The 13663-nt window shown below is 38.6% G+C and overlaps 1 protein-coding gene across 1 annotated transcript; it reads right to left on the bottom strand.

Moving 5' to 3' along the window:
* Window positions 1-210: 210 nt before the first annotated feature.
* Window positions 211-10103, bottom strand: CPOX (coproporphyrinogen oxidase). Its single transcript, XM_070749990.1, has 7 exons — window positions 9527-10103; window positions 6909-7052; window positions 6289-6399; window positions 5452-5593; window positions 4934-5152; window positions 3746-3850; window positions 211-2378 (listed from the first exon to the last, which is right to left on the bottom strand). The coding sequence occupies exons 1-7, from the start codon at window positions 10011-10013 to the stop codon at window positions 2291-2293; spliced, it is 1296 nt and encodes a 431-aa protein (XP_070606091.1). The 5' UTR covers window positions 10014-10103; the 3' UTR covers window positions 211-2290.
* Window positions 10104-13663: the final 3560 nt, after the last annotated feature.

Here is a 13663-nt window from a genome sequence, read left to right on the forward strand (position 1 = left end):
CACCCAACAAAAGGCAGTACACTATCCTCCTGTAATTGATTCCCCTCTCAAACTGATATTATTATTAGATGCAGCATCAGCCTTTATTTAAGATTATTTTATGGTCTGAAGACTAGAGCGATGAAAAGTTAAATTTCTCAACATTAACTGAAATGCTTTATCAGAAATGTTTGCACTACAATGCTTGAAATAAAAATGCTACACAATATGTTTGTAGATCCAAATCTTTTACTCGGTTTTGATTTTACAATACAGCAAAAAATAAAAGATCCTGCTATCAAAAATAATTTGAATAACATACTGTAACAGTACAGAAAACATTTTCCATTTTGTCAAAACTCCCGAAACAAAATTAAAAGCAAAAATTGAGAAAATCCTCATTCTTTTTGAAAATTGAAACACAATGTTTTAAAATGCTGCTCCAAATCAGAGATCTAAAATTTTAAAAGTAATCTAAAATTTAATGCCTCCTGCATATTTATTAACAACATTGTTAGGAACATGATGCCGGAACAAGCATGTAAGGAATATCTGATCAAAGAGAATACTTGTAGCTCAGGTTTGAACTTGTGGGGGTGTTCTCTGGTGCTGAGTTAGATGGTTTTCTTTTGGACATTTCATTACCAAATTAGGTAACATCATCACTATACTGATGCCCAGCAGTGATGTTATCTAATTTGGTAATGAAATGTTTACAAGAAAACCACCAGGGAACTCACAGTAAGGAACATCTTTAGCACACCAACTGGAAATTTACCAAGCATATTAAAACATTGTCTGTGCTTGAAATGCTTGTTCAATGTACCATAGCCCTAGATTTCTATTTTTCTGCACCAATAAACACTGATGAAAGTTTAAAGACGCACACAAATAAGGAAGAAATAGTATGAAAAAGTTGTTTTTCCCTTTTTTTATCCTTTGCCAATATTCAAAACACAAAGTTGAACTTAAGCTTAAACACAGTGGTTTAGATTCAAAGATATCTTTCAGAAGCAGGAACACCTATTTTCTCATTCTAAGGCAGCCCGTTATCTCCTTAGAAGCAGACCAGGCTGAACCCAGGCGTGGGTTCACTCCAGCTGTGATGTGAGTTTTACATTTCTCTAAACTATTGTTAATATATAGCAGTTTTCCATTCCATCCAGTTCTCCTGCAAACCCTTTATGGGTTTAAAAAAAAACATTTATGGGATTAGCTGGGAACTTAAGTCTCTGTTGACAAAAATGTAAAAGGTTGATCAAAATTAGGCATCAGATATCTCTGTTCTTCAGAAACCTGTTCCCATCCTTCCCATTACTTAATTCTTAAACTTTAATTTGGACTATACCAGTATATAGTTTACTGAAACCCTTTTCTATGACTGTCTCAGCAAAGATTGTATGTATGTGCACGTACATGCAGATACTTTATATAGAATTGATTGTTAGCTTGGTATAGGACTGTTTCCTTCTCCCAAACATGTTTGCTGAGAAACATTTTTTCAAAAGTAAATAAGAAAAATATTGGTAACCTGAGATACAATACCACCTTATGCTCTTCCTGAATTTAAGTTCCAATGTGTTTGACTATTCAAACATTATGGATTTACATTTTTGTGAATCTACGTTGATCAAAATTACCTACAGAAATGTAATTTGTTTCATTAAAAACTCTGTGCCAAGCGCAGTACAAATGCAAAGCCAGGGACTTGTGACTCTGATAAAAGGATAGGCTGCATTTCATCTGCAGTCAACAACTGTGCTACTAAGATGGACTTGTTCCACCATAACTGATAAGTAGCTAATACAGACATTTTTTTTTTGCAATTTAACAGATGATCACAAGTCAAACGGACTAGCATTTCAGTTTAAATTACAAAAATAATTCTACTGGAAACTGATCGGCAAGAAGCAGAAAGACTGCAGGCAACGGAAGGCCGAACTGGATATGTCAACAATTGTTTCTTTTGTGAAAAATAAGAAAGTGTGTTTAAATCCCTGAAAGAGTAACAAGTAGTCTACACCTCAGTAATTTGCAGTACTTGACTACAGTCTGTTGTTTTAGTGCATATCCTCTTGCCTTACTAAGTCTTTACAGTTACACTAATAAAAAATGACCACTCCCAGAAAAAAGTCAACAAAGGAGCAATGGGTGAGTTCTAAGAAAACATTCACAGAGGATAAAATCTAATACTATTCCTAAGGCATGAGGTGAGAGAATAGGTAAACATTCGTTGACTGCCGTGTGGTGACAGGTGGATTTGGGAATGTGCAGCAGAACAAGTCCTTTCCTCATTGCTGACCATGGCCATTCACTGTGCCCAGTCTCTGGGATGGCGCAAAACTTCTAGGATTTCTGCTTCCTTGGAATTCTCTGGTGGTGAATGCATATACTCCCATCTGAAAAGTGGATGTATGAAAACAGCTATTAGTACTTTTCTCCCCATGCACTATTTGCAATGTCAGAGCGAAACAACAATAAAAACAATCTGTCCATTTCATACTTACCTTATTGTGAATTCACTCTTGTTAACCCTGCAAAGCTTACCCAATAAAAATCTTTCTTTTGTATTATTTTCCCTAAAACATCAACATATTAAAGCAAACTGCAGCTGAGCTTGAAAGACAAGGCAAAGCAGGCTATGCAGGTGAGACAGAAATAGGAAATTTCCAGCATGTCCTATTTTCATTTATGTCTCCTGAATATTCTCCAACTTGGCCACAACATATTTCACTGTGTTCTGTGATTCAGCAATAATTGCAGCTTCTCTCAGAACCAGTAATTACATTAGTCACTGGGAAAAAAATGAATTTGGATAAGGTGTGCTGAATACAAAAACTTCTACATGGTGGTCTCTCTCTCTCCCTTTCTCTTTTGATTTAGTGCCCATTTTTCTTATTCCCTGTTGTTGTGGCCAATTTCCTTTCATTCCCTTTTCTTTCTGGTCTTGCCATACAGTGCTTATTTATTTAAAAGATTTATATGGCTGCCTGTCTCATATAATGACTTCAGGCAGTTCACAACAGTGCAGGAAAACTTGGCTAAAAAGAAAAGTAACTCCCTCTCCCCAGTCGAACAGACATTCAGTTCACTCCCCATCCTAGTCCAATGCTTGACTAGTCCAATTCTTCCTAGTCCTATCCTAATCCAATTCCTGAAGAACCTGATTGAGAGAATGGTTTTATGCCTACTGCAATTATAACCCATCTTTTTTTTTTTAATATTAAACTACCCCACAAATCTGTACATGGCGTTGGACCAGATTACCTCCGGAACCGCCTGCTACCGCACGAATCCCAGCGACTGATAAGGTCCCACAGAGTTGGCCTTCTCCAGGTCCCGTTGACTAAACAATGTCGTTTGGCGGGCCCCAGGGGAAGAGCCTTCTCTGTGGCGGCCCCGGCCCTCTGGAACCAACTCCCCCTGGAGATTAGAACTGCCCTCACACTCCCTGTCTTTCGTAAACTACTTAAGACTCACTTATGCCGCCAGGCATGGGGGAGTTAAGATATTCCTTCCTCCTAGGCCATTACAAGTTATGCATGGTATGTTTGTGTGTATGTCTGGTTTTATAATAAGGGTTTTTAGTTGTTTTATTAATTGGATTGTTACATGTTGTTTTTTATCATTGTTGTTAGCCGCCCCGAGTCTACGGAGAGGGGCGACATAAAAATCCAATCAATCAATCAATCAATCAATCAATCAATCAACCAACAAATAAATAAATAACCAAACAAACAAATAAATATTTCAGTTATGATCTTACCTGGCAGTGAGTGGCAGAGACATAAGAATACTTTCAATTCTTGACCCTGGTGTTGCAAGGCCAAACTTTGTGCCTCTATCATACACAAGATTGAATTCCACATACCTGTTGGAAACAAACAACATCAAAGGCATTCCTCTAGTATCTTAAATGGCATGCTTTTATTCCTGATTTTGTTAAACACTGAGAAAGGCAAAGGCAATACGGGGCATTGCAATTTAATTACTGATCCTGCCTAGCTTTTACTCTGGCTTTCAGCATTTCACAAAATATTATTTACTTAATTTCAAGGTAGTCTTCAGAAACAACTATTACAACACACATAGAAAGTCTTTGCAAAATATTCATTTTAATTAAAACTATTTTTCCCATTAGTGATAGTTGTAAGTTCTTCCATTTCTCTAAATCAATCTCAATTTGATTTCTCAATTTATGGCAATAGAAAGACTTAAATATGACACAATCTGTTTCATAAATGAAATGAAATGAAATGTGAGTAACAGTTATTTCATTTCAAAAACCACATTCTTATCTTTCAGACCAGTCATAAGAAATGACAGTGGGTGGAGGTGGGGCTACAACAGTTAGATGCCACATGGTTTATCATAAGACACAAATGATCTCATTTTAAAAAAAACTTCATCCAGAAAAATAGCATTCTACTCTATTTAAATTAAATTGGTAACATCAATAATTCTCATATAATCAGAAGATTTAAGTTTACCATTAGTAAATAGTTCTAACACAAAAACAAGAAATAAAGCTATTTGGGAACAGCAGAAATCTTAAAGTATGCTGTTGAGTGGAATGAGCCAACAATATATATTTTGACAGCATTCAAAGTTATCAAACTTTTCCCAAAATCATATTAATTTTTTAGTGGTTAGTTTCAAAGTGTTCTATAATGTTTCGCCTTGAAAATAAAAGTTTGGAGGCATGTAAGTTTCAGTTATTAGATCTGGGTCCTCCAAAAGCCATAGTCTGCAGAGAGGGGCGGCATACAAATCCAATAAATAATAATAATAATAATAATAATAATAATAATAATAGAAAAACTTGATGTTAACTTTTCAAGACACTAAACCAGGAAAACATGGGCTAAAGAAAGAGCCAAAACTTTTGGATTATTGGTCCCAAGGGATGTTCCAATCTTCTATCCTGATACTCAAAAAATTCACTCTTACTCACCTCCCTCTACGGAGCTGCTGCCATAATTTTTCTTTTGGTGAGAATTTGTCCTGTGAGTGTTTCTTTACAATGGGAACGTAACAAGGCACAATAGCTTTGGTGCAACTCTTCACAAACTGAAAAACTTCTTCTTTCGAAGGAGAGTCCAAGTCATCAAAGAAGATGCCACCTACTCCCCGCCGTTCTCCACGATGCTTGATGAAAAAATATTCATCACACCTGTCAATCCCAATAGTGCCGGTTAAAAGAGTAATATAGACACAGAAATCTGGAAGACTGAGTCAGAATGCAGGAAAGCAACCTAGTGGGACTCCTTTATTTTAAAAGAAAACACACTATATTACTAAAGCAAAAATATTACAATGTTTTCTAAAACTGTTTTAAAAACAGAAAGACCTTTTATGTATAGAAAGAGGGGACTATTAATGTCAAGAGCTAAACACACTTAGTTTCATCGGTTCCAAGAATGACAGCAACTGTTAAAAAAAAAAAAATTCTGATATGAAATTCTTACGTACCATTTCTTGAACTTAGGATATAGCTCAGGATTGTGTTGATCACAGGCGTCCTTCAGAGTTTTATGAAAATGTATAGCATCTTCTTCATTCAAGTAAGTTGGCGTAAGGTCTGTTCCACCACCAAACCACCATTGTATAGTACCTAAGAGAACAGCAAAAGACCATCATTTCTTTTTCTAATTTTTTTGGGGTAGATAATCTTGTAATATAAGAATCATCATGTCCATTTAGATGCAATTCATCTCTAATGCAGAAAAATGGCTATTGTGATCTTAAGAACTTACAGTAATTTAAGATACTCATTACATGCATAGCTACTTAATATATTTCCTGAGATTTAATGTCATACAAAAGTCAAACAAGTACAGCATGCATATAAAAAGCAAGTTACTCATTCACAATTTATCTCTCAACAAAAAAAGTCTCTTAATAATATAAGACCTGAGTTGTAAAATCTTGTGCTCAACAACTACTTCTTTATTATTTTCCCCCCAATAGGACTAGCCTTTCTGGAATTTGTGAGCATGTAAATATGGCACTAATGGCTGTAGTAATGTCTTTGGACAGCGCTGGCCAATGGCCCTTGAAACAGAGATGAGCACTACCCCCTATAGTCATCAATGACTATAAGTGGAGTAAAATCCTCAGGAACCCTCTTTTTTATGGTTGAATTATAAAGCTTCTCTTGTCCATCTCTGTTATTACCAACAAGTGAGGAGTCTCTCAGACTCTGTTATCTAAAATGATAACAGCAGCATCTCTTTGAACATGCATGTGATGTCACAGATCACAGAAAAAATAGTTTTATATAATTCTGGATCAAGGTATAACACTTACCATCTCCATCTTCAATTTCAAAGTATCTGTAATTGAAGTGTATAGTGGGAATGTAAGGATTCTTGGGATGAATGACAGAACTCACTCCCATAGCACAAAAGGGCAATTTTCCTAAATAGCAATGAAGAAAGAATGTCTTAGTTCAACAGTGAAAACATAAATCCAGACCTACTGTGAATCAAACAGCATGTAAATGTAATGATAACAACTCATGCATAATAAAACTGAAAAACAAAACAAAATAGTAAGCTTTCTAAATGTACTCTCGACTCTGCATTTTACATTCCAGAAGCACCTTTGCAACCTCTAAGAGAAAAGATATAATTGCTATTTAAGATTTTGCAAGAAATAAGTTAACATGTCTCGCTGTTCAGAATACATAGAATCTGGAAAAGATCTGAGGAAACTTCATATTTTTGTGTCAAGATTCTGCTATGGTCCTCATTAACCAGAAGAAATCACACTGAACTCAGAGAATTGATATTAGTATGTAAAGAACTATTTATATCCATGGATTTGTGCCTAGCCCCTATTGGAAGCTGGATGATGGATCAGATTCACTTTTTCTTTAACCCAACAAAAGTTGTTAGATTGTTTAGATTTCATGTATGAAACCTTACCACTTTTGGTCTTCAGAGTCTTCCCCCGGCTTCTCATCTGCTGAGCTGCTTCTTCAGAAAGATGTCCAAAAACAACTGAAACATTGACACCAGCCTTCTCAAAGATGTCACCATCTTGAAGTACACAGCTGATACCTCCGCCACCTGTTAAATAAAGAAACAAGCAATTATTTAAACAGCTAACTGATTTCCAAAGTTTAGAATAATATTTTCCAATTATGGACCCATTCAGATAATTATTGGATAGAATCCTTTATTTTTGTATGCAAGTACTTCAACGGCATTTTATTTGCCAGAAGTAGCTACTGGATTACAGGAGACCCAAGGAATCATATTCTGTTACTCTTCACTATGGCCTCCCAGCAATTAATTTTAGAAGGATACTAGTAATTGTGTAATTCAAGCAAGAACCGATGAAGGTAAAATTGATGGGTTACATTTTCAGTCTCTGTGGCAAGTTCTGGTTATTTGTTCAGAACCCACAACACTTTTTTTCTTTGCTTCTTTTGGGGGAAAAGGAAGCAAGTTTCTAAATTACCGAGACCTTTGAGATATTTATTACAATCTCGGACATGCTAAAGGGAAAATAAGAGCGCTCCTCTACTCTAGCCAGTGAAACTTTGTACGAGAGTAAAGAGGTCAGTTTTCAGATCTAACTGAATTGTATCTTTACAATTTATATTGATCGGTTCCTACTATGTTTGGATTGCTTATTTGTACCCGGATTATCATTAAGTGTTGTATCTTATGATTCTTGAGAAACATCAAGAATTACATTAATTCTTGTAATTAAACATCAAGAATTACATTAATTCTTGTAATTAAATGGACCCCTCGCATCCTGGACATAAATTGTTTCAACTCCTACCCTCAAAACGTCGCTGTAGAGCACTGCACACCACGACAACTAGACACAAGGACAGTTTTTCCCCAACGCCATCCCTCTGCTGAACAAATAATTCCCTCATCACTGTCAAACTATTCACTAAGGCTGCATTACTAGTCTGCGGAGAGGGGCAGCATACAAATCTAAATAATAAATAAATAAATACTATTTCTCATTGTTCCTATCACCCATCTCCTCCCACTTATGACTTGAAACTTGTTGCTTGTATCCTTATGATTTACATTAATATTGTTTCTTGATTGCTTATTTGAACCCTATGACAATCATTAAGTATTGTACCTCATGATTCTTGACAAATGTATCTTTTCTTTTATGTACCCTGAGAGCATATGCAACACCATATGCCACCCTGAGTCGTTTTGAGAAGGGCGACATAGAAATCTAATAAAATAAATAAATAAATAAACAAACAAGGAAAAAATTGTGTGTCCAATCACACTTGGCCAATAAGGAAGTCTATTATATTATTTGAGCCTACTAGCTGCAATTTATTTAGGAGAATATGATCAAGTGAACCATGTCATAGTACAATGAAAGCAATCAGACTTGAGTCAAGCTATTTATCATCCATCTCTAGGTGAACATCAGCTTTTAAAAATTTTAAAAAATTAAAAAGTAATTATTAACCAACCCTACACATAAAGATGTCAGAACTGCATGCCAATGTAAACAAATGTACCACTTTTCTCTATCTTAAGTTTTGATCTAATAGAAAATTATAGGTGCTATTTTAAATATTAGATTTGTTACATGTTGTTTTATTATTGTTGTTAGCCGCCCCGAGTCTACGGAGAGGGGTGGCATACAAATCTAATAAATTAAATAATAATAAATTAAAAAATAACAGTGATGGCGAACCTATGGCATGGCTACCATAGGCGGCATGTGGAGCCATATATGCTGGCACGCGAGCCATTGCCCTAGCTCAGCTCCAATGTGCATGTGTGTGCTGGTCAGCTGATTTTTGGCTCACACAGAGGCTCTGGGAGGGCAGTTTTGGTTTCCAGGGAGCTTCCAGAGGGTAGGGGTAGGCATTTTTACCCTCCCTGGCTCCAGGGAAGCCTTTGGAGCTTGGGGAGGGCGAAACACGAGCCTATTGGGCCCACCAGAAATTGGGGAAAAGGCCATTTCCGACCTTCAGAGGTCCTCTGTGGAGTGGGGGAAGCTGTTTTTGCCCTCCCCAGGCATTGAATTATGGCCTTAGGCACTCGCACATGTGTGATAGCGCGTGCGCACGCTCTTTCGGCACCTGAGGAAAAAAAGATTCACCATCACTGACCTATGGCCAGTGTCCTCGGAGAGGGGCGGCATACAAATCTAATAAATTATTATTATTATTATTATTATTATTGTTGTTGTTGTTGTTGTTGCTGTTATTATTATTATTGTTATTATTGTTATTATTATTATTAGTTTTTTCATTGCTTGGCCCAGGGGTAGGCAAACTTAGCTCTTCTGTGACTTGTAGACTTCAACTCCCAGAATTCCTGAGCCAATCATGCTAGCTCAGGAATTCTGGGAGTTGAAGTCCACCTGTCATAGAAGAGCCAACTTTGTCTACCCGTTCTATTCTATCCTAACCAAATTCAGTCTCACACCGGCAGGCAGGGGCAATTACTCCGAACTAGTTCCAACCTGCAGAGCTTGCCAGTCAGTGCGCGGCCCCCCGAGAAAGGAACGCGTCCCCACTCAGCCCCGGAATTCGGGTCACCTTCCTTCCTTTCCCAGTGGTCCACGGTGAAAGCGGCGCCGCGGTCGACCTGGGCCAGAGCCTTGCACACCTGGCTCTGCGTCTCCATGATGAGCAGCTCCATGCGGCTTCGCATCTCTCCGCGCCGCTCGCGTAGCTCTCGCAGCCCGCTCACCGGGGGAGCCATGAAGCTCTCGCACAGCTTGGCCAGATCCGCCTCGTCCTCCTCTTTCCCCCACGGCCGTAGTTGCTGCTCTTGCTGCCGCCCGGGCTGCTCCTTCATCTCCGCCCGCCGCACCAGCCCCAGCCCGGCCACCACCGCGGTGGCTCCCGCGGTCCAGGCGAACGCCGATCGCCCCCACCCACCCTTGCCCCAACGGGAAGAACGGCCCGGCGGTGGTTCCAAGGAGCCCGAGCCGAACATCCTGGAGCAGCAGCAGCGCGGGCCGGGCCGGAGACTGAAACCCCGGGCGCCCAGGGGACGAACCCCGCACAGCAGAAAGGACATGATAGCGAGCTACCGGTTCTTTCCCCAGCCGTCCGGATCGGCTCCAAGCCGGGCAAGTACGCCGCGCACGCCCCTTCGCCTGCGAGCCCGGAAGAGGTGGAGGATGCAGAGCAATAGTTCGCGGGGCGGGACCAGAGGCAATCGTGCCCGTCTCTAACGTTGCATTTAGACTACAATTCCCAGCAGCACTCCTGGGATGAAAGGGAAGTAGAACCAAGAAGCGCTAAGTTTTTAGTTACTGTCCTGTCTTGGCCAAGAATGTGAGAATGACACAAAGATTAAATACTGTACTGTATACCAAAATGTCCTTCCTGTTAATGACTAGTTCACCTTCAACCATAGCAATACACGAGCACGTAATAGATTCAAACTAAATAGAATAGAATATAATTCCTTTTTGGCCAAGTGGAAACACAAGGAATTTGTCTTGCTGCATATGCTCTCAGTGTACATAAAAGAAAATATAGATTTGTCAAGAATCATGTATGTAAATGTAAACCGCTCCAAACTTGACTGCAGGAAGTTACAGTCGATCTCTCCCCATTTCTAAGAGGTGTGTAAGGGGGCGTGCATAAGCTCACCACTGTGCTTACCTTCCCTGTCCTACTGTCCTCTTATCATTACTTTTTCCTTATGTTTATACAAACTATTACTATCCTGTACATGTTTGACAAATAAATAAAAATAAATAAAGATAAAAAATTAAAAATTTTCATAAGCGTCAAAGGCTTTTATTGACAAGATAGGTATGTGTGTGTGTGTGTATTATTGTGTATTGGACAAAATAAGAGATAGATAGATAGATAGATAGATAGATAGATAGATAGATAGATAGATAGATAGATAGATAGATAGAAAGAATTCTTTATTGGCCAAGTGTTATTGGACACACAAGGAATTTGTTTTTGGTGCATATGCTCTCAGTGTACATAAAAGAAAAGATACATTTGTCAAGAATCATGAGGTACAACACTTAATGATTGTCATAGGGTTCAAATAAGCAATCAGGAAACAATATTAATATAAATCATAAGGATACAAGCAACACTTTACAGACATAAGTGGGAGGAGATGGGTGATAGGAACGATGAGTAATAATAATAGTGATGCAGCCTTAGTGAATAGTTTGACAGTGGTGAGGGAAGTATTTGTTTAGCAAAGGGATGGCGTTGGGGAAAAAGTCTTCTTATGTCTAGTTGTCACGGTGTGCAATGCTCTACAGCAATGTTTTGAGGGTAGGAGTTAAAACAATTTATGTCCAGGATGCGAGGGGTCCATTTAATTACAATTCCATTTAGGATGCAAGGGGTCTGTGACTATTACCTTAAGTTTATGCAAAGAGTCAATATTTGCAGTGTCGAACCTTCTTTTTCAAATCTCTTCAATTCGCCCTATATTGCATCTCAGACATTAACACCCTTGAAAATGTTCAAAGATACTTCACAAGAAGAGCCCTTCATTCCTCCACTCGAAACAGAATACCCTACAAAACTAGACTTACAATCCTGGGTCTTGAAAGCTTAGAACTACGACGCCTTAATCATGATCTAAGTATTGCCCACAAGATCATATGCTGCAATGTCCTGCCTGCCGGCGACTACTTCAGCTTCAACCACAACAACACAAGAGCACACAACAGATTCAAGCTTAATATTAACTGCTCCAAACTTGACTGTAAAAAATATGACTTTAGTAATTGGGTTGTCGAAGCGTGGAATTCATTACCGGACTCCGTAGGGAAAGAAGGTTGCAGCATTGTTGTGTAAAAATTAACAGGCTGTTTTCTTTAACTTCTCCAGGTGGTGGTGGTGGAGGAGAGGTTTTTCAAATTCAACTCGTCATTAAAAATGCTTAAGCCTATCCAAGGGGGATCTAGTCACAACAAGCAGAAGAATGCAATGTGTTTATTAATTGTCTCCCCACGTTCTGCAGTTTATTGGTATGATTGTGCAATTGTGCTTTGAGTTAGAGTTGAATGAGGTCGAACATCTATTTGGAAAGGGGCGTGATCTAGCTGGCGGGAAAAACCACAGACCGTAAGAGATAAAGGGTGAATAATTAGCAAAGGGTGGAAAAGGGAATTAACTTCCCAACTGCTACCCTCCCCTTCTCCAGATAAGGGCAAAGCTGCTTTTGAATCCTGTTATTGCTCCGACAGGTGGGAAATTATTTACAGTAGAAGTCATTACTGCAACAATATAGCCAAGAAGGCTTCAAGAGATGTAAACCTAATCCTACATAGCTTCTGCTCTGGCAATTTCACACTACTTACCAGAGCTTACAAAAGCCCTTCACTCCTCAACTCGAAATAGAATACCCTACGAGACTAGACTTTCAATCCTGGGCAGTGTTCCCTCTAATTTTTTGGGGGGGTGGGTGGAAAAGTATAGTGTCTGAGCAGCAGTCTCTTCGGGACTGGGCGGCACATAAATAAATAAATAAATAAATAAATAAATAAATGAATGAATGAATGAATGAATGAATGAATGAACGAACGAACGAACGAACGAACGAACGAACGAACGAACGAACGAACGAACAAACAAACAAACAAACAAACAAACAAACAAAAAACCCACCATGTTTTGCCTCAGAGAATTTCAAAATAAAATACTGTACAGTACTGTGTGTCTATAACAGTGAGCTCATAATAGGGCAATTCTATCAATATCAAAATGCCACTTAAATAGTTGAGCTAGTTTCAAACTAGATTTTGATTTTCTTTCTCTCTTCCTTACTCCCATTCTTTTTCTTTCTCTTTTCCTTCCTCTCTTTTTTCTATCTGTTTCTCTCTCTTCCTCTCTTCCTCTCTCTCTCCTTCCCTCTCACTCTTTCCCTCTCGGCTTCTGGGCAGGTTTGGAAAACTCTGAGTTGATGATGATTTTTAAGTGAGCGATTGCTCACTGCTCAGCTTAGAGGGAACTATGATCCTGGGTCTAGAAAGTTTAGAACTAAGACACCTTAAACAAGATCTAAGTATTGCCCACAAGATCATATGCTGCAATGTCCTGCCTGTCGGTGACTACTTCAGCTTCAACCAAAACAACACAAGAGCACACAACAGATTTAAACTTAATATTAACTGCTCCAAACTTGAATGTAAAAAATATGACTTCAGTAACCGAGTTGTCGAAGTGTGGAAATCATTACCGGACTCCATAGTGTCATCCCCAAACCCCCAAAACTTTACCCTTAGATTATCTATGGTTGACCTATCCAGATTCCTAAGTGGGCAGTAAGGGGCGAGTACAAGTGCACTAGAGTGCCTTCCGTCCCCTGTCCTATTGCTCTCCTATATCTCCTATACCTTTCTTCTATTCCTATATCTCTTCTTCTATTCTTCCATTGATACGTTCTATTACTATAACTTCTTTTCTATTATTTCTTAGATATATTTTACTATGAGTATCTCCTCTATAACCTTCATCATGTATTTTACTCTGTGTATATAGATATATATCCACTAAAAGCCTTATTGTGTATTGGACAAAATAAATAATAAATAAATAAGCTTCAACCTCTTCCTACTTTTTCTTCCTCATTTGGATTTACATTATGGAGCCTCAGCTTGATACAGAAAGGCGAAAGCAAACATCTTCGCTTGGTACCTCCGAAAGTAGGAAGGAGGCGAACAAACTGACAGCCCGTTT

This window comes from Erythrolamprus reginae, chromosome 4 (assembly GCF_031021105.1).
Source record: "Erythrolamprus reginae isolate rEryReg1 chromosome 4, rEryReg1.hap1, whole genome shotgun sequence".
Classification (NCBI taxonomy): domain Eukaryota; kingdom Metazoa; phylum Chordata; class Lepidosauria; order Squamata; family Dipsadidae; genus Erythrolamprus; species Erythrolamprus reginae.